The sequence below is a fragment of the Lepisosteus platostomus genome, chromosome 6 (genome assembly GCF_059453375.1).
Source record: "Lepisosteus platostomus isolate fLepPlt1 chromosome 6, fLepPlt1.hap1, whole genome shotgun sequence".
In the NCBI taxonomy this organism is placed as follows: Eukaryota; Metazoa; Chordata; class Actinopteri; order Semionotiformes; family Lepisosteidae; genus Lepisosteus; species Lepisosteus platostomus.
Window position 1 is genome coordinate 32,162,417 of NC_142616.1, and position 21,477 is coordinate 32,183,893.

The following is a 21,477-nucleotide window of genomic DNA, read 5'->3' on the forward strand; positions in this document are numbered from 1 at the left end:
ACTTAGTACCACCATCCCCGGTCTTCTCTGTGTATTGTAATTGTGTTTTATCTTATGCATTGTTTTTTATTTATTGTTGTCATTATGTAATGTGCTTTGAGAAGCCACCTTTAAAGGCACTATATAAAATAAAGTTTATTATTATTAAAGTAAGATTATGCAAACAGCTAGCAAATAATAATAATGAAAAACTGAAGATACCTGGAAGAGCAATAAACCAAAATAAAAAAGAAACTGAAGCAGTAATAGTTAAGCAAGATGATAAGAAATATTTCCATAAACCTATGGCTTGCACAATGTGCCACTATTATTTTATTGTATCACTCAGCATTTATCTACTTAAACCTGTTTTTCCTGCAGCAGTAAGACAGGCAGGGTACTGGGTCTTGTCCGTCTCAGCAGGAGTTGAACTGGTAGTCTTACCCGTGTCATTGTCTGGCCCAGCAGCAACCTGCATTGAGGCAGGAGGCTTCACCCCAGCTCCAACACACTCCAGCAGAGAGAAGAGAGTGTACCAGTCATCACTGGAGTGGATGTTAGCTGCGTTGGTTTTCAGAAGTTCATGCAGGCCATATGCCACCTCCCGGCTCACACGGGACAGTACATGAGGCTTCATCATCAACAAAAGCCTTAAGGAAAGGAGCACCTTAAGAAAAAGCAAAGACGTGAGAGTCACTACTGGTATCCACATGCTTTTTGCTTGCTGCACAGGAACTTATGATCATATTTTTGGATTGGAAGTGCATTTTATTGTAGCTTTCCCACAACTGCTTTACAGCAATTCAGACAGAACTCCTGTTGCTCCTGTTTACCATGAATATGTATGCTGCTTTTGGTTATGGCAAAATGGTTAAAGACAAGGTGAAAAAGAATGAACAGTGACGCACAATGGCCTTTACATGACATAATGGAAAGATCATCTTGTTCTTGCAAAGACCAAAATAGGCCATGAATGAAAAGATATTAATAATTACAATTAGATGATCATGAGACGTTTACATTTTAATGTAGCCTATCTCTGCTAGTCAAAACAAGGTCTTGAAAAGATTAAGTGAACTATCTTTTGAAGTACCTTGATCTCTCTTTACAGATATTACCCATATAACGTTACTTTATTTACTAAATAAAGTTCATCTGGCTGTTCATGAAGAAACATTAATGCCTATATTTGCAACAAGGTCATTTTCAAGATATCATAGTCACCTATCACCCAGAGAATTTAATGCAAGGAAATTAGCTTTTGGATTGTTTGGACTTTCTTCCTTGGCTACTTCTACTGTCAATAGTATTTATGAATCATCTAGAGTCTTGCTTAAGGCACAAAGTCAAATTGTGATCTGTCTACTGGAGTAGCCTTCTTCACTTTGATTCCTGTACAATGGTTATATGTGATTTTCTTCTCCACATGCCACTGTGCTAACCTCATGCTATAAAATATGAAATTATAACTACCTATACTGATAAAGGCCTTGTGCTGCATAAGAATTATCAGGCAACCAATCACACTGTGCCATGCTAACACAGCACAGCACTGGGTGACAGGTCACTGATACACAAAAGATACTGTGAACTTTGACAGGATATATATAGTCATATACTGTACCAACTTTGTCAAAAGTCAAAGTGACGAAGATGCTTTGTGTCCTCTGTTTCTGTTTTTTAAATGAATAGTATTGTCAGTACTACTCATATGTGTAAATGTGCAGAATATGCAATGTCACCTGTGAGCTGATGTCCTCCCGCCTCAGCAGCCGAATCGCCAGTCTCAGGAGGCCTACCACAGCCCTCTCCACCAGGAAGCAGTTCTCAGTGGCATGAACACACAGATGGCACAGGTGTTCCCTGACTGTCTGCCATACACACGAGACACGATCCCTACACATTAAGAAACACAACCACACAGTAAGTTTTACTCAGAGCATGACAGCCAAAATCAGTCTTAGTTTCTAACTTAATATGACAGCATGTTTGATATCTAATTTTATTATGGAACTAAATTATTTTGTGCTTAATAAACCTGAGGCTGAAGGAAACTGCATCTACCCAGCTACCCCAAAATGTACTCTGGGATAGGATCTGACACAATGTCTATGCATGTGTTAGAGAATGTCATTGGTTTTAGCAATACTCTCACTAGAACTACAAGTGTTGAGATGTGCCAAGAAAAAAAAATACATCAAAAGACAGCAAACAGATTTTAGTTACCTATTTTCAAGCACAATTCTTAGCAACATTTCTAAGCAGAAAGCAGCGTCCTCCTCATCATACGTCTCCTCATCTGGAGTTACAGATATAAGAGCCTGGCCAAAAGAAAGCATTCACCATTTAGTATTGCAACTGATGAGTATCCTCAGTATTTTCCAGTATCCTTAGTATTTTAAAAGTTACTTCTTAATTTGCTTCAAGGTTTTTGTATGACTAAAACTTCTTGGAGCTTTGCACCTAACTACCAGCCAGCACTGCAGCAGTTTCACATATACTATATACTGTAAAGGAACAAGTAACGGTTTATTCCCTGCTGAAAAGAGAAGAAAAGAAACATAGCATTTTCTTTTCTTCTCTTGTCAGCATGGAATAAACCTTAACTTGTTCCTCTGCAGCCTACACCTGCTGACGCAGCTACCTACTTATACTAGTTTCATATATACTATACTAATTTCATACATTCTAGAATATGATTATTTCTACAACACTATCATATACTTGCATTGTATAATGTATTTTCATCTCACACAATGTAAAAAAAAATCGAATTGTCAGTATGCGTCTGCCTTCAGTCTTTTACCTTCATTAGCTCTTGAAGTGATTCAAGTTGGAGGAATTTGCTCTCCGTTATCAGTTTCTCAGGATCACATTGCTAAAGAAAAGCAACAATCTTAAGAATAAAGCATTTACAACAAACATCAATTACATTTAACAACCAAGTAACATTTTCATTTCAGTATAGCCTAGTGAGCTAGCCTCTGCACTCTTAACTGACACGTTGTGGGTTCAAGTCCCAGTGTAGACACTGCTGTGCTCTCCTTGAGTGATGTACCTCAGTTGCTCCAGATCAGTCAGCTGTGTAAGTGGGAAGCAGTGTGTGAACTGTGGGTAATCCCTGCAATGGACAGGCCTCCTCACTAGTCCAATTAGTGCTACTGAACCCACGATGAGCTCTGTCCAGATGGGCCAGTTCGTGCTCTGGTACTGTTTTTACCATTTTACCAGTTTAATTCAGGATGCAATCAGAGAAGGGTTTGGACCTTTATGCAAAGGAGGGCAGCTTGCTTGGCCTCTTGGTTTTCTGTGGAAGGTCCTCTTAGTCCAGATTGTTCAGCTCCACTCAGAGTTAGCCAGTTCACAAAACTCAGCACGGCAGACTCCCCACTAGAGAGAAAAGGAAAATGCATGAAATGTACACCACTTAATAAAATTACTGTTAGACAATCACCCGTGTCTTTGGTCAGCAGTTACGTAAATCTACAATTTCTTCAAAAGTCATCATAATACAAAATTATTTCAGCATTACCAGTACTATATTTATGGAAAATGGAATTTGGATAGAATTCATTTCCATTCTTGTGATAACACAAGAGACATGTATTAAACTGCTAGTTGAATGCTAGGTTGCAGGAAGCACTGCAAAGTAAATGTTGTCAGGACTGATGCTAAGGTGATCAGAGACTACAATAATGCCCAACCTTGCAAAGGTTGCTCATGGCAATAAAGTTCAAACTACTAGGAAAAGGTACTAATTTTCTTGCGGACTGAATTCAGCAATGTTAATGAAAAAGAATATTTTACCGATTTGACGGTGTTTCTTCCCGCTGAAGTGAGATTTTTCCATTGGGTTCCACAAAGTCCTCAACCTGTAACCAAAAGACCAATTATGTAAAAAGTTACTTTAGAAAAGTCACTAGGTGGCGGTGTAATACAAAAAACAGTTGTGTAAGGTATAGCATTTCTCTTCGGAGAATGCTGCAAAGTGGTGCTTTTCTCTTCAGAAAATCATTAAGGCAACCTGACCAAATATACAAGTTTGTCAAAACAAAAGGAGTACTAAATTGTTCTGAATCTGTGTTACAGATGCAAAACAGTTCTACTTGTGAATTATTTAAATAAAGGGGGTTAATACTTTAATGATTTCAAATGATAATCATTTTTGCATTTTTAAACTGTAGACAATTATTTTTCTGATGTTATGTGTTAGGAAGCCAAATATACAGTACATGCTGTTTTGTATATCAGTAAGTAGACTTTATAGATGGGATCTGTAAAGTCTAGGATTAAATTGTAGTTTAAAGTAGGATTAAAGTTCAGAGTGTAAAAGTGATTCATACAACATATTAAAATACATGAAGGTTTTCTTGTTAATCATTGAACAAAACATTGCTTGCAAGAACTATACAAAAAAGCTCCTGTTAGTTTAAAAGTAGCAGTAACAGATATAAAGCTCATTGCCTATTCTCCTGATTTTTTATCTGGTCTGGCCCTGACCCCAATTAGATCAAATAAACATGTTTCTACTTCCGTTTAAATACTGTGTTCACATCTTGACAATACATGTTCCCGTAGCCCAGCGTTGTAAATGGCTTTGCTTACCTCCACCATGACTTTAGGCAGGAGCTCTGCACGGAAAAGCTGCAGCATAGAATCCATGATATTCTTCCATCCCTCTCGCAGTATGTCACCATGACGATGGGCCAAGTTAAAGACCGTTTTGGCAGCAACTTGGGCCTTAGCATTGCTTCCAAAAACAGTCGGAAGGTTCTCCACAGACTGACACAAAAATAGAAAAGTCATCAAACCATCACATTCCGAAAAACTATTAAGTGTAAACAACAGGAATCTCAGTCACAGCACATGAAGGGTGGGCACGATGCTACTGTATATCCACACACAAAATCTTAAATTCACCTTCTAAAGCTCATCTGTAACCCATATTAAAAAAAGTACCTCACTGCTGAGTGTTGTAAACTTGCACAGGGAAATTATTAAATTGTCAAACACATCACTGAATCCGTAGTGTGCAGAAATCATCGCACATTTCCTAAAAAGAAACATGAACAAAAAAGTTTAACTTTTTAGCAGACAGACTTCATGATGTCAAATAGTGAACTGTACAACTGTTCTGAATACCATGCTAATTCATTATACTGTCAAGGGTGGTGGGCTGTTAATGATACAAAAATATCTGAAAATCCACACAGGCCTTTGTTCTGTTATAAAGTAAGTAGCAACTTATTTTGCTGTCGACTGTAATTGTAGATGCTTGCTGTTCTATATTTTTTTATGAAAAAGATGAAGAAACACTCATGAAAAAATAATAAGAAACAATTCTATGGAAAACTTGAAATGTTAGTTATTTTAATTATAAACCTACATTCATCCAGATAAATTAATTAAAATTAAGGTCTCACTTACAATGATTAAGTCATTTATGAATTAAAATCCTGATAGGTGTTTGGTAGTACAAAAAGTTGCCTTTTAATTCTGTGGTTGTGTAATGAGAACAAATCATGTTAACGATGAGGATCACCTGAAGAGCCAGTTAGATTTGATTAGTGAAATGCAATGGCTTAGCTACTATCACACTTAATATTGGCCACTCATGCATATCTTACCTTGAAATGTTGTGATCAAGAGTTAAATATTGTTAAATAACAAGCTTGTTTTACAATTCATAATTATATATATCAAATATACCTAGGACTGGAAAAATAGAAAACAAGAGTGAAGGTTGAGTAAATTTGTTGAAGCTTATGAGGTACAAATACTGTAACTTCTGCTTGTGTCTAAGTTGTCTGAAATATGTACAGCAGTGTGTATAGCCTCCATTTGTCCTTAGGAATGAATGGTATATGTGAGCTTGGGAAAAGATTATGTAGCCACAACACAGCTGTTACAAGTCCATAAGTGCATTATGTATGACAGATGGAGTGATGGTATTCCTTAAAGTGGTTCCAATTTTTATGTGCATGTGGTATGTGTATCACCAAGTTGATAGGGTGGAGTCCATTAATGGGTGACCATAACCATGTTGCATCCTAATATAAACTAAACCCTTGAAAAAAAGGAAAATAAACACAAAATGTCCACTTTAGGACCTACCTGAAGCCAGCAATGGCCTTTTGGATGATCGTGTCATCCAGGCTCTTGTCAAAGACATAGGAGAGAGCAGCGATGGTGGGGCCCCAGGTCATGGTGAAGAGGTCATTGTCATAGCTGTCGGCTGGCACATGCAGGAAGATCCCCTCAGGAGAGGCTCCCCGATGCAGCAGCACACTCCAGATGTAGTTCTCTTTCACCAAACCTGTCTGCTCCTCCGGCATCACAATCTCCTCATTCCTGTAAAAGAAAGTATATACTGTAAATATAAGTTGCAGTCATAAATGGAGTCTGGCAGAAAAATTATTTGACAAGAAATAAAAATCGTGATCACTCATATATTTTTAAGTCATTTGTTGGTCTTTTATTCACAACCCATTTACTTATTTTTGTTGTCAAAACCAATATGGGATGGACCCATAGAAAGAAGAACAGGATCTCTAGACCAACAAAATGCTGAACTGGATTTGGAGAGACATAAAAACACCACGATGAGAACCTCCTCATCAGATGGCAAGATAAGAACAGCCACAGACTGAAATCTCCCAGCAACAGTGTCTCGCAGCTTCAGACTCACAAAGATGAAGACAATGAAGATAATGATACTCATGCAGAATGACAATTAATAAAGTTCATATAAACAAGATACAGGCATATAAAGTTAAAAATGACAAAGCTTAATAAAATATTACAATTCTGAATTGACTTACTTAATGGCATTATAGATGTCTTCCAACATATCCTGATCAAAATCCTTTGACCCATTAACCCCTTTTAGATTCTTCTTGAATTGCTGCACAGTGATTTACAAAAAAAAAGGATAAGAGACAGATTTAAATTTTTTTAAGAGAATTGTATGTGACTAGATGTAGTATATAGCAGGACGTTAGCACAAGTAGTGTATTGTAAATTTAGTATTGTAGAACATTTTGAAACTCTGCACTTGAAAGGATCATTCTGAACAACAGCAGTTGAAGGGAATGTGAAGGGATGGTGTGAAATTTCCTAAAAAACAAGAGCAGCTGCAACAGCACAGTCAGCAATAGTTTCATTAAAGGTCATAACCCAACCCACCATTTATTCTAATTTATATCAAAGTTGGAAAAAAAATCACATAAACAAAATAACTAACTGGAAAATAACCTCTGTTGGGTTAATTATGTGTACTATTTATATATATTATATAGCATATATTGGGTTATTGTATATTGGTTAGTACATGTATAGTATTTGTAAAATATAGCATTATGTATTATAGTATGATATATAGCCTCATAAAGGGTTTTTAAATTAACCATGCGTCATCATATTTGTCATTTCACAAATTGTGACCAGTAGCATAATGTAAATGCAGCATTACATTATTAAAATAGCATGACAGCATTAAAATATGTTACAAGAGTGTTCTGATTATTTACTTTATGTCCTCCTATTGACCCAAAACGTTTTTAAAGAGACAGAATGCAATATAAAAAGGTGACACATTGTATTTCTGCCTGTGAAGCTGCTTTAAAGATTCTCCGCTGCCAATAACCTCTGTGAGTGAGCTCTTCCTTTCTAACAGAAATACTTATGTAAGTACAGAATGAGAGTTTAGCAAAACAATCACTAGTTCACCAATGTGTAACTATTTAACAAGATCATGTTATTTAGTTTTTTCCCCAACCTGTATCATGTCTAATACAATGGAAAGCTTCTCCATAAAGACATGCTGTAGAGCTGGAAGAAATGGCTGAACGTTGGCTGGCAGGCCAAGAACATGACCACTCAATACCGCACTGACCGGCTTGTCTAAACCTCAAATCACAAAGATGTACATCAACTGGTCTAAAAATTTAGGACTGTTTCCTCCATTTCTAAATTTACATTATATACATGCCCAGGAGATTGTATTTCATACTAGTGAGGATTTTAAAATAATGAAACACTTGCCTGAGAATGTTCTATGTGAATGACTTACATATATTTGAGCTAGACAAGAAAAATATCAAGAACACGTTCAATATCAGATTTCAAACAAGATAACTTCAACAGTACATCTTAGCATAAGTAGGCAAAGTTACAGAAAACGATTTTTCACAGGATGAATAATGTGAACTGATATAGAGATATAAAAAATGTAATTCTAGGGTTACCAACGATTTTGAAGAGAAATCGCAAGAGATCTTTAAAGAGAAAGCTCCACTCACCTCCACTGTCATTGGCACATTCTGCTTGCGGACATTGTGATTGTGTTGGTCGGTGTTGAGCATTATCACAGCATATGCCAAGGCAAAGCCAGCATCATTTGATACAAAAGGAGATCCATTCACTTTCTATACAAAAAATATGAAAACATTTAAAAATAATCTTTCAACAAATATTGACAAGAATAAATAAAAACCAAATAACGGCAAGCAGTTTCGCAGCAAAGTATGCATATACTGCAGCTTAGTCCCCACGCAGTTTCTGAAGAAGAGCAGTTGCATTTCCCCAAGCAAGTGAGAAATTGCAGGTGTAAAACATGTTGCTGCCACTAGTGAGGTACAAGTTGAAAGCAGGTCTTGATGAGATGAAACTTGCTCAGTATTAAATCAATCAGTGCAGTGCAAACAAATAGTGCAGAGACCGGTTTATGCAGAGACTTCATTCACTTCATATTAACTGTTGTCATTAGAATTATACCTACCATTAGAATGATAATTAATAGTAAAGATCAGCCTTAAACGGGAGCAGTCTCAGCAAAACAATGTTGTTCTGCTAAGCTATTGATGACCCAGTTTGGGTAGAAAAATAATCACAGCAACTTGTGAGGTGCAAATCTCAAGCAGCTTTGGTTGTTTAAGAAATTTACAATGTTTCAATTCAATTTGTGTAATGATTCCCAAAATGAAAGCAGTTTGACATACTGTTGAATGCAAACGTTTGGGCACCCCTGGCCAAATTACATGTTTTGTTGATTTTCTAAGTGAAAAGAAGTTAACACAACCTCTGCAGCGAACAAAAATAAACTTGTCATATTTCTGCAAATCTTAATGCACAGTTACTATTTATGTGCTAAATTTAACAGATTGAAAAAAATAAAACAGCAAATGTGTTTGATCAACTACTGGTATTTTTTTGTATGGTCTCAGAAGCCTTTACTTGTTAAGCCTTAATCTAAGTCAGGTGATGACAATTCCAGAGCTTAATAAATTCTCTGACTCTTCGAACCTCTCAGGGTGTTGTGCTTACACTCATGGGCTCCTCTAAGCACCTGACTGGGGATCAGAAAATAAAGATAATTGAAAGCAGGGGAAGGCTACAGTATAAAAAGATATCTAAACGCTTCCTGCTTGCAATTTCCACTGTCTGAAATTAAGAAATGGAAGTTAAGGGGAACTATTGAAATCAAGACAAGATCTGGAAAACCAAAAAGTCTCTGATAGAACTGCTCATAGACTGGTCAGGAATGCAAAGCAAAACCCCCATATCACTGAAAAGGACCTGCAGGGAGGTTTAGCTGGCACAGGAGTAGTGGTGTACCGGTCCACTGTGCAGCACTGCTTGCACAAACATGATCTCCATGGAAGAGTCATAAGAAGGAAACCCTACCTGCGGTCTCTTCACAAACGTCAACGTCTGAAGTATGTAACACAAGACTTAGATAAGCCAGAGGCGCTTTGGAACCAAGTGCTGTGGTCTGATGAAGTAAAAAGTGAACTCTTTGGCTACAGTCACCAAAGGTACGTTTGGAGAAAAAAACATGAAGCATTTGAAGAAAAGAACCCCTTGCCAACTGTTAAACATGGGGGTGGATCTATTATGCTTTGAGGTTGTGTGCCAGTGGCACAGGAAATATTGTGCAGGTAGAGATAAGGATTCTACTAAGTATCAACAAATCCTGGAGTCCTGGATGTCCCTCAGGCAGTGAAGAAACTGAAGCTGAGAAGAGGTTGGATATTACAACAAGACAATGATCCAAAACGTACCTCAAAATCAACCATGGACTACTTCAAGAAATGAAAGATTAAGGTTTTGGAATGGCCTTCACAGTCCCCAGACTTTTATTATTTACTATTATTGAAAATCTGTGGGTGGATCTCAAACATGCAGTGCATGCAAGATGACCAAAGAATATTTCTGAACTAGAAGCGATCTGCAAGGAAGAGTGGGGAAAAAAATTCCTAAAGCAAGAATAGAAAGACTGTTAGCTGGCTACAAGAAACGTTTGGAGGCTGTGATTTCTGCCAAAGGGGCTGTTACTTAATACTGACTGATAGGGTACCCAAACTTTTGCACATGCCACAATTACTGTTTTATTTTCTTCAAACTGTTATATTCAGCAAATAAACCGTGCATTAAAATTTGCAGAAATATGTCCATTTTAAGTTTCTTCGCTGAAACTTCTTTTCAACTAAACATGTAATTTGGCCAGGGGTGCCCAAACTTTTGCATACAGCTGTATGTAAACAAGATAGTGAGTGTTTGGCCAATTTGTTACATAGAGGAATTAGTATGTTAGATGTGAATGGTATCCTTACAAGAATGATAGTTACCTGGTTTGGAGTTAATTCACCAAACAGTTTTTAAAGAGCTAGAATGTTAATTTCACCTGATGTTTCACCTAACATCAGGTGAAACATTACAGGTGCAAACTGAATAAACCTGTGGTTGTGGTTGATGAAGACTACAGACAAGAGTTTGAAGGCTGTCATCTTAAGTGGTGCTAGACCCTAGATTTTGTAGTGATATTAATTGGCTTATCTGTCGCAGAATACTTGCCTAGTATAATGTGCCCCTTCTCTTGGAATCTTAATATTTACAAAAGAGATGCTACTTTTTATGAACTCATACACGATAAATGTATGCACATATATGAATATGTGAAATAAAAAGGTTTTAATATGATTCAGATAGCTGATATGATAACAGATCAGTACTGGATAGCACTGAAAGCAGTTAAATTCTGAAAAACTCTATTAGGCTTGATTGGAGCTTAAACTGTATAGGTTAAAAATGAAAGAAAATAAATAAATTAACTAGCATTACAATAAACACAAATTAAGGGCCAACATAAATAGAATGTATTGATATGAGCATGAATATGCTTAATTTAAAACAGGGTTTTATACTAATATTCAAGCTACAGTATATAAACAGATAAAGGTAACAACAGAAAACACATTCATTCCAGAAAATGAAAGAACGCAGTATGATGGGTGTTGAACTCTACAAGCCTTTCCAACAGTCTGTCAGCCAGTGTTAGGGAGTTAAAAGTTTTTTCCATGCAAGAGACCTTTTTTCTTTTAACGAAGACAGACCCTGATGACAGATGTCTTGGAACAGCAGTTCAAGGAAAGTGCTTCAGTGCAGCTGAACTGACAGGAGGCTATCAACCATTCTTTGAAATGTTTCTTACTCCTTCCCTGACATGGTACCGCCTCAGAACCCTTTGTGAGCCATGAGAGCCCTATACGACCTCATGTTTAACAATGTAGTTTTGTAACCTTTTAAAGGTTGGAAAATTAATTTAATTGTGGTATACGAACAAATTAAATATACAAGATGAATGTCAAATGTCTATAAGAGTAAAAAAAGCAATATGCTATTTCATCAAAGAATTTCATACCTAACATACTACACGGTCAGATTAAGTAATGAAAGTTATTGGAAAGTAGTGAAACGGACTGAAATTAAAAAAGCACATTCACAGTATTCCATTTTCACTTCTTCAATAGAAAAATAAACACAGGTGCTTTGAACACTGCCTTAATTGCTTTATGTATTAAGTAGTATACTGTTCCATATTAGTTAGCGACGTTCAATTCCTTTTTCCAAAACTGGTTAACTTCAGTTTAATTTAAATATTCTCGCAAATGACGATCAGACCTTCTCTCAGTTTAAAGAAAAGAATACCAGCATTCTAAACTGAGACTTTTATTACGTAGAATATCGTGCACTCATCTCTTGCATAAATGCTTTCTCATAAATTGCATTTGACTAATGCCCCGTCCTTGATCATATCTGGGTTTCTGTTCCAGTGCTTTTAATTACATGATGATAGAGACAGCTGGTGACACAGAATGACTACATAATCCTCTCTGTGTTGTGATGGAAGATAACTGTTTGATCTTTAGGTACAGTGAAGCAGATGACTTACATGCCAGTTGTCAGTGAAGGTTTCAAGTAGCCTTTGGATGACAGGGGCTTCCCCAGGAAGTCGAAATGCTTCCAAATACAAACGCAGGGCTTCGTCGATTCTCAAACCTTGGAATGTAAAAGTACTAAAATACAAAAAGCACAACAAAATTAGGACTGATTTAAAATTACTGACGTTTAAATTAATATTTTAGGCAGTCAGAAGAAATTTTGCATATGCAGGTTAAAACTATAAAAATCAGAACACCAGCTTAACTGCTTTAATACAAAGTAATTGTGTACAAAAGGTACAGATTTGAAATTTCAAAAAGAACAGTGACTGATTTTCATTTAATTTATTAAGGAAGAACTGCAAGCAGATTTTAATAACAGAGTTAAGCCTTCCACATAGTGAATAAAAAATACAATTACAAGGAAACTGGATTTAAAGTATAATGTTAATGACACATCACTGAGACTAAGATTTTTTCCATAAAGTACAACATACCCAACAAAACTGTCCAAGAGTTCCATGTTTTTGCGGTCACTGACAAACTCCCCAATCATCTTCTTGTCCAGGCGGGGGTTTTCTCTGAGCCACTGTGCTACCTCATTGTTATCCATTGGGCTGCTGAGCAAACCTTTCTCTTGTAGGAACTGAATACCTTTCTTAGGCTTTTGGTTAAACTGCTCTGTGCCTGCAATAAGGAGCTGTAAAATAAAAAGAAAAACAAAATTGTGTTTAAAAAAAGCACTTCCATTCAGTACTTTCCAAAGCATGTTACAAATCTCTCCCATTTAGCAGGACTCTCTGAACAGTATTGCTGTATGCATACACTGCTTGATCTGTGCACAAAGATGAAAGGGTGCTACCTTTAGCCACTCCACTCTACAGTTAATGCTGTGGGTGTCAAAAAATCATTGCTGATTTAGAAGTCTTGCAGAACAGGACTACATAGAATATAAAAGGGGTGTAAATTAGAGGAGGCCATTCGACGTCTTTCTTGTTTGGCCAAACAGCCTGTCATATTACTCCCTGAACACGCTGTGCACCTATATAGTCAGCATGTGAATACTGCTCCTGTATAAAATGAAAACCCTACTACACAATGTACCTTCTTTTTGTTTTTGATGTCTAAAAGTTCCTGAGCATCTGGTAAGCAGCTAGAGAAGCGATGAGGTTTTTTCGGTGCCTTCTTTTCAGCTGCTAAGACATTAAAACACAAATTGTTAACATCAAGAGGTTCACATCACCTCTCTGACTGATTACAACAATGTCATTGAATGTTAAGAAATGGCAAAAACAGTAAAAGGATGAGTGTAAACACAGAGGAAAGGATGCTGGATAAAATAAGCAAATATTAACAATCAAGATCAACATAAATGTTTTATACACAGATAAGGAGGAACAAAGGCTAAATTTAATCTATAAACAAAGACAATAAATGCTCATCCTGCAATGGCGAAGTCAGTTATGAGGAAAGGGTTACCCAGGTCTATTTCTTCTTGATCCTGTCTTCCTAGCTTCATTTTTTCAGCCATTAAGTGCCCACTAGTGGGCGGGCAGGAAGCTGTTTCTGCCTCGGATCCACTCTGTACTTTGCTGTCATTTACAAGCTTTTCTGTATCTGGAGAGAATGCAGCAAAAGGGATACACTGCATTAGCATTTTTTGCATGACCTATGGTAACTAGTTCAGCAAACTTACACAAAACACACGTCTAATAAAAGAATACCTAGCCACCCTTTAGGCAGGAAAAACTGTCTACACAACCTGTAACTATTATTACTCCAGTGGTATAAAGTTTAACAACTGAAGGCAAAATGAAACTGCAACTGAACTCAAACATTCATTCCTCCATTTACTTGGTAAGAATGGAATTAAGACAGATGGAGATTTAGTATAATAGTCTTAACAATACGAAGACAATTTACAAAACTGACATATGAACTTATTATGTTACAAACAACATATTTCAGTTTTGGTTCTTTTTTGTATCATTTTTTTAATGCATTTCAGCAAACCCATAATATGAGATCACAGCTGAAATATGAGCTCCATTCCAGCTTCCACAACTGCTTACCACCAGGAATCTCGGTACTGGCAGTTATAGTGGTATCCCCATCCCCTTTGGCTGCATCTGACTTGTCCTGCTGTACAGTGCTGCTGAGGACTTTAGCCTGACAATGTGCTTCTATGCTATCAATCACTGTTAGCAAGGCCTCTAGTGAGAGAAGGTGGGTTGTGTAGAGCTGCCCAGAGACTGGAAATGCATTCTACGATAAATAAGAACAAATAAAAGCATACCAGTTATTTAACACACAAAATCGTCCAACAAAACTGCAACAAATGATTAAAGATGTGTTTTAAAAAAGAAACTGTAGTCATCCTTTCAAAGTCAAAAGCTGAGTTCACAGTGTTCAGGAGGCAGAAACCTACCTTAGAAAGCAGTTTGGTAAGATCTTCAAATAGATTAGAGCAATAATAATCACAGTCGTAATTGATGTACAGCTCTGTTACAAAGCTGGGAATTCTCCAGATCTGAACAATCGCTTCTAGAGCCATCTCCTTCATTTCATATGGCATCTTAGGGTTTTCTGAGGTAATTATGTCCATTAACTTCTTTAAATACATCTAAAAAAAGCAGTTAGTGGTTTTAATTACTGTTATAACAGCCAACAAAAGCAATGTATTATTTTAAGTTATTAAATTGCTAAAATATATTTTTTCATAAACTTTTACATGTATGTATCTCTTAATGACCGTTTCTACAATTTTGCACTTACTTCAAGCTGAAATTTTAAGTTTCCCCTCATGCTTTCAAAAAGCAGGAAGCATACTCTTATGGAAGCAGCATATAAGTTCATTCGATCCATACTGAGCAACTGGAAAAAAAAAAGCTATTTTTATTTGTAACATGATCAAAGCACCTTTTATTGAAGATAGTGTTTTTCTGACAAAGAAATCAATAACAATAATTCAAGATTTATATAGCACCATTTACATGAAAAGCACAGACAGTATACATTCTTCTGATAAGCTTTAAACATGCTTATGGAAAGGCTCAAATGTAGAGTATGTGGTATGGAAGAAAGAAAGTATTTAAAATATCCACATTTTTATAAATAGGTAAAACGATTTTCGATGTCTGAACAACTTTTATAATCATGCTGTCTTAAAGAACAACCCATTAATACCTTTCTATACATCTTTGCTATACTACCTAAAGCGTGTAAGTCTCAATAAAAATGTTCTTTCTAGTGTTACCAAGCTGATGCTAAAAGGCTTGATGAGCATGTGCAATTCTGCCATGTTTTAAGAAGTGTAGATGTCCCATAGTTCCTCAGGCATACTTGGAAGAGGTGGTGGCAGAGCTCATCCTTCACAAGGCCAAGCAGGGACTGGTAGCTGGCGATATACGCAGACTCCAGGGCCACTGTCAAGAGCTGGAGACCCATGTGCATCATCACATCGGAGTTGTGGCGGTCATGGGGGTTGGTGAGGGAAATAAGGAAGCGGAACAGCTCCCGAATACAGGGGAGTCCGTAAGGGATCAGGGCTGCGCCTGTATGAAGATAGGGGCCAAGGTACTGAACATCTTGAGAGATGCACAAGTCAATGTACTGTATTATTAAATAGAAATATATCTGCCTTCAAGCAAAAAGTATGGAAACAAGAAATATGCAGTACAATAGTGGTCAAAAAGTAAATTAGAAAAATTAAAGTAAATTCCAGCAATATGACAAAAAATGTACTTAAAACATGTCTGTTACATATTAGATTTCTAAATTAGTGAGACGTAACAAAACTAAAACTAAATATTAAACTATGTTCTTGGAAACTGAAACAGGTCAAATCTTTCAACATTTTAAGTATTCTTTAAAAAATCTTTCTTTTTTAAATAATCTCCCAGCAGCACTGCAACTCGGTAATGTAAATGCTGACAATACCAGTCTCCAGGTGTCTTTCTATGTTTCACAGTGCAATAAAGGATACAGGATGTTGACCTCAAGCTAGAAAATCTTTTGGCAATGATCAAAGAACTTCCACATCAGTTTTTAAGAGATCATTTTACCCTAAAAAAGCAATTTTAATGTAAACCTATAAAGGAAATGTTATTTTTCAATGTCTTCCATTCAATGTCTACCATTCTGGTATCAGAGTGTGAAAGACTAAGACAAAAAGAAATGTGAAAAGCTGTCTTACAGATGCAATGATGTTTGGAGCAGCTTTCCCTCACCTTCTTTCTGAGTGGACTGGGTAAACCTCACTCCTCGAGGATTTACATAGTCCATGTCATGCACAGAGGCAGAGTCTGACTGCTCTGCTACGGAGTCTCGATCCTCTAAGACCTCAGGAATGGACTCCACTGAGGTTGACTGGGCTCGCTCCACATGAACTCCTTCCATCTGGGAAAAGAAAGGATAAAATCAAGTCCCAGCTAGAAACAGACCAGTAGCTGGATGTATTGTGGGACTGAAATAATGCTATACATTCAACAGAGTGAAAGAGTTAAACTCTCTTTACCACTGATTAAGCTGCAGTCACATCGCTTATAGCTCATATAGTAACTGTTGGTGAATTCTCCTCTCTCAGAATAGTAACTCATACAAAACTAACCAAATACAATGACTATATTAGGAAAGCTTTCTGATTGTTATTTGCTTTTTGATCAGCTGTTAAGAGTGTCTAAAAAGAGAGTTTATTAAAGCCCAGGAAAATTGTAAAGTTCACAGTAAAGAACTTACTGTATGACCAAGTCTTAGATTTAGATATTAGATATTAGATATAAAAATAAGTTGAAAGACTTATTTAGGCTTCAAGTTGCACACTTTCCATGAAAGGTGATTCCGAAATTTATAATGCATGAAAACGTTTGTACCAGTGAGTCCCCTTGGTCCAGTTCTGCTTTCCTACTGCCCATCTCCAAAGAAGGAGTTGTTGCTGGGGTGGTGCCGGTAGAGCTGCCTTGGTCCAAGTCAGTGAGATCTTCCTTTGAAGTGGTTTTGGAGGACGTCTCCAGACCACTGTCAGTGGTAGGACTGGATATGGATGAACCAACACTGTCAGACACTGGGAGACTGGAGGTGCCTCCTGAGGACTGTTCAATAAATGGGACCCCACCTGAAATCACGAAGTCAAAAGGGCAGAATAGCAGACAATAACAGTAGGACCAGGACGAGGCCATAAAAAACCTGGCAAGGGTCAAGACTAGCACTCCTTAGAATGAGGATGAGAGGAATGCCACTTCCTCAAACTGCAACAATGAAGTTAAAATTAATGTTATGCCCAAAATTATTACTAATACATGTACTGTCACAAAGCACTTTTCAAAGAGACAATAAAACAGTGAAATAAGTTAAAGAACAAAAATAATATGAAATATTAAAAACAAAGTGCATAAGGCTATCAACCATACATATACAGTAGGTCTCCATTTAACACTTTTCATTTGAAGTATTTAATCAAAGATAAAAGTTTATAAGTAGCAGAAACATTTCTGATCAAGTCACGAGACAAACAAACAGCAGAAATGCCCTGCTGTGTGCTAGACTGGGCTCTAACCTGAGAGGCTGTTGCTGAGGGCTGCTGGGGCGCCATTGCTGGATGCAGGCTGCTGCTCAGACAGGCCAGAGGTGCCACGAACTGCATGGCGGGGGGGTCGTGGAGATCGCTTCTGCTTCTTCCACTTGGATGACTCACTCATTCCCCCTGCTCGCATCTTCAGCTACAAGCACAACAACACCCTCTTACACTACTGTCCTTCGTTAATGTACTAAAACTTTAGAACATTTTAGAAACAAGCAAATGCATGTGCACAACATTTTAATTGACTGCTGGGAAGCACAATTCATTAAGCACTTAATGCACTGCAAATGTCAGTACACTCTGAATTAGTACAAGTCTTTGACCTTCTATATGTCTACAAACTAACTTTTCACTACCTTTGCTAAGAGCACAATTTTTATTTTTAGTAGTTCTCAAATACACACAAAAGAGTGGCTTTTTGTTTTTAAATAAGTGCATGAAGAAATGAGACTAAGAATAAGAAAATAGGGGAATGTCCTCTTACACTAAATATAATTAGATATACCACAATGTTATAGCATAAACCTGTACGAAGAAATTAAAAACAGTTTTTATTAAGAACCAGTATTCATCTGCTGCCCAAATCCAACATTTTAAGATCATTTGTTATACTGCATACAGTATATCTTTACATACTTTGTTAAAAAATGAAGGTTACAGGTTTCATTGGATATTATTCTGTGACAACCTTTTCCTTTTTTAAAGGATTGCAAGAGCTACTGATAAAATCATTCCTAGACAAAAAAAACATTATAGATAAACTTAGGGTGTAGATCAGAAAATGAACTGAGGGCAGGGAGCTTTTTCAATTTGAAACTCATTAAAACCTAAAAATACAGGTGACTCCATCTTTTAGAAATATTTAGTCCAATTAAGTAAAATAATTAGAGGTGCAAGGAAATCCTGAGGATGTCGGTGACATATCTCCTACTATATGAAAATGACACTGTCGCTGTAAATTACAAAATCTTCAAAACACATATGTAACCAATATTAACATTTGTGTACAGGTCTTAATTTAAATGTAAATTATTATAGAGCATTTATTTCTGAATGAGTTACTGTATCCCTAAACTCAATCATTCTATGAAACAAGTTCCTAGGTTTTAAGAATCCCAAATGATTAACAGCTGGGATTTAATTGTAGTATGGCCATGCTGAGCCATGTGAAAATGTGACACCAGTGGTTACTGCTTTTTTTTATCCTAAACTAAGGAAAGGCCTTCAAATGAACAGCAGGAAGCTTACTGTAACAAAGCACTGTGTATTTAATTTACCAGTAGGCTAACAAGCTCTACCAACCTATCAGGACTGTTAAGTTGGGCATTGTTGCTGCAGGGCATGCAACCTTCAATCTCAAATTGAAGTGCTGGGGTTTTGTGTCCACTGAGGCAGGATTTGTTTTCAGGGGCTACATAACGAAAATTAAATATTCCCCTACCCAAGTTTGAATATGCAGTTTCAACACAAACATGCAAAATGTCAGACTATCAATGGGTTAACATTCTGCATAAATACATGTATAAATAATTAATGACATGTCTCATAAATACAAAAAGATATTATTCAAAATTTCACCTGGTGTACAATTATAATAACCTGCAATTAATTCTCAGCTATTCACAGACTGAGTGGCATCTTCAAAATATGTTCAGGAACTGCTATGGCTCCAAGCACAATTTACAATTGGATTAAAATGCTTTACACAAGAACCCATGAAGATGAGTCTTCTGGTTCAGCCTTTCTCAGTTTGGTATTTTCATGTTTATAGCTAGGTTAAAGTGTTTTATGCTAGATATATCTCAGTGATCTATTTTTTTTGTTTCATTCTTTATTAGCTGTTTTACCTTTTGCAATCTGAATTTTGAAACTTTCATTTCAGTCTATAAAATCTGAGAAGCTCAAACCATGAAACTGTAAATACATTACAATTATATAATTACCTAAACTCATAATTACAAATAAGACTGAGATTAGGTGTAACACAAATTGAATACATACATGTATGTATACATCATTCTTTGATTTAACACTATTCCTGACCTAGGGTCTGATCTTTTGTTTCATTTTGAAAAAATCTGATATTTCAGTTACTTTCCTTACCTGTACACGTTTGTTTTTCCACAAGATATTGTAAGCCTCAAGAAAAAATGGCAGGTGCCAGTGATTAGTGACTACACGTTATTTTAGCACAGTGAGAGTTCTCTCAATGAAGCATGGAAACACAGCACAGCAGATGGAGGGTCAAAACAAAATACCATGCATTTTGTTCTTTTTTCAAAAGAAGTTCATACACAAAGAGGTGAACTCCCAATAGTATCACACACAAATACACAGAGAAGGCATTCAGGTGAAGAGCAAGCCTGGTTACTGCGGAGGGGAGTGCTTTTCATTTCTGCGGCTGTGACACTGGGCAGTTTTCACAGAGGATTTATTACAGCCTCAGCTTGCTGCTGTTTATTTTATAAGACTCCTGCTGGGTGTGATTTATACAAGGGAGAGTTAAACATACATTAAATTAACAGGATTACCTTCAAATTAGCCTGCTTATTTTAAATTTTAAAAGTAATGCAACCGAGGACTGTCCTAAATGCCTCTTTGAGAAACCCATTATAAATTGCAAGGACTAATGAAGACATTAAAAATATTGTATCCAAACACTAAACTGTTCTAGCAATTTGTATCAATTTCTACTTTACTAATATTAGGGGGAAATATTAGCGTTGGGGGTATTATGGCTACCTGAAAAATATATATTTTTTATGTCTCAGATTCATTCATTGTTTTCAGATCCAGTGTAGCTTGTAAAGTTTTCCACCATTAATAATAGTTTAATATTGAAATTATTTTTGTCCTATCACATACAAAGATCATTATAACAGTCACAAATTAGAGAAAGTCACTTGGACCTTTAACCAGTATGAACTCTAAAAAACACAGAAAGCAATTAAAATGGTGGAAAATGTTTGCCAGTAAAAATAATTCAAAACTGAAATCCTGTGTCAGCTAGGTACTACACAATCAACACAAGATACAAAACCACCAAGAAACCAGTGATAAGTCATGACTTTTTTAGGTAGCTATAATACAATTAACCGATACAATTCCTATCAGTAACTTAGTATCTAAAATATACCTAGGATGCATTTGTATCAAGCTACTTTTAATATGACTACCTGTTGAAGTCTTCTACTTTAAGACATTAACTGGATTATCTTATTGAATGATAATATGTCATTTAAAGAAATACCTTCTCTCTTTGGTCCGAAGCTCTCCGTTTAAGTTAAAAGTAACTTAATCTGTAGCTGTGAGTAAACGGACTAGTGGAAAACACAAACTACTTTGTCATTGAATAATATACAAAGAAGAAACTGAGCATTAAAAGAAACTTATCAGTATGCATGCAGGTATTTTTTAAATATTAATTTTGCATATTAATTAAATGCTTTCAGTATCATTCTCAACTGAACGCTATATTCTTGACAATGTTATACATTCAATGTATAACATGCTGTGTGGGCACAAAACCAGTCCTTCATAGATGGTGTCAGTAGGGTAGGCAATGAGGTGATTTAACCTTTTTAATATCAATCCTGGCGAAAATCAAGCATGAAAACACAGAAATGAACCAAAATGTCCATTTATCTAAAGATCGATGCCACCCTGTCATCTGCACGTTGCAGACAGGACTCGGCCACT

At 36.4% G+C, this 21,477-nt stretch overlaps 1 protein-coding gene across 7 annotated transcripts in view; it reads right to left on the reverse strand.

Annotated features, from left to right (window-relative positions):
- The window catches only part of gbf1 (golgi brefeldin A resistant guanine nucleotide exchange factor 1), a 98,898-nt gene that overhangs the window by 13,266 nt on the left and 64,155 nt on the right, over positions 1-21,477 (reverse strand). For 4 of the 7 annotated variants that reach the window (XM_088635445.1, XM_088635443.1, XM_088635440.1 and 1 more), the window contains 22 exons: positions 17,755-17,917; positions 17,072-17,313; positions 16,430-16,598; positions 15,543-15,754; positions 14,976-15,074; positions 14,629-14,823; positions 14,273-14,465; positions 13,680-13,817; positions 13,305-13,396; positions 12,698-12,900; positions 12,212-12,335; positions 8,280-8,405; positions 6,801-6,883; positions 6,094-6,330; positions 4,939-5,032; positions 4,585-4,761; positions 3,787-3,851; positions 3,246-3,369; positions 2,786-2,857; positions 2,206-2,300; positions 1,722-1,875; positions 424-646 (listed from right to left, as the gene is read on the reverse strand). In XM_088635445.1, coding sequence (XP_088491571.1) covers positions 424-646; positions 1,722-1,875; positions 2,206-2,300; positions 2,786-2,857; positions 3,246-3,369; positions 3,787-3,851; positions 4,585-4,761; positions 4,939-5,032; positions 6,094-6,330; positions 6,801-6,883; positions 8,280-8,405; positions 12,212-12,335; positions 12,698-12,900; positions 13,305-13,396; positions 13,680-13,817; positions 14,273-14,465; positions 14,629-14,823; positions 14,976-15,074; positions 15,543-15,754; positions 16,430-16,598; positions 17,072-17,313; positions 17,755-17,917 — 3,280 coding nt within the window. Of the gene's footprint in view, positions 1-423; positions 647-1,721; positions 1,876-2,205; positions 2,301-2,785; positions 2,858-3,245; positions 3,370-3,786; positions 3,852-4,584; positions 4,762-4,938; positions 5,033-6,093; positions 6,331-6,800; positions 6,884-8,279; positions 8,406-12,211; positions 12,336-12,697; positions 12,901-13,304; positions 13,397-13,679; positions 13,818-14,272; positions 14,466-14,628; positions 14,824-14,975; positions 15,075-15,542; positions 15,755-16,429; positions 16,599-17,071; positions 17,314-17,754; positions 17,918-19,881; positions 19,918-21,477 lie in introns of all 7 variants that reach the window. The other 3 variants (XM_088635444.1, XM_088635441.1, XM_088635439.1) reach the window with 3 other exon arrangements.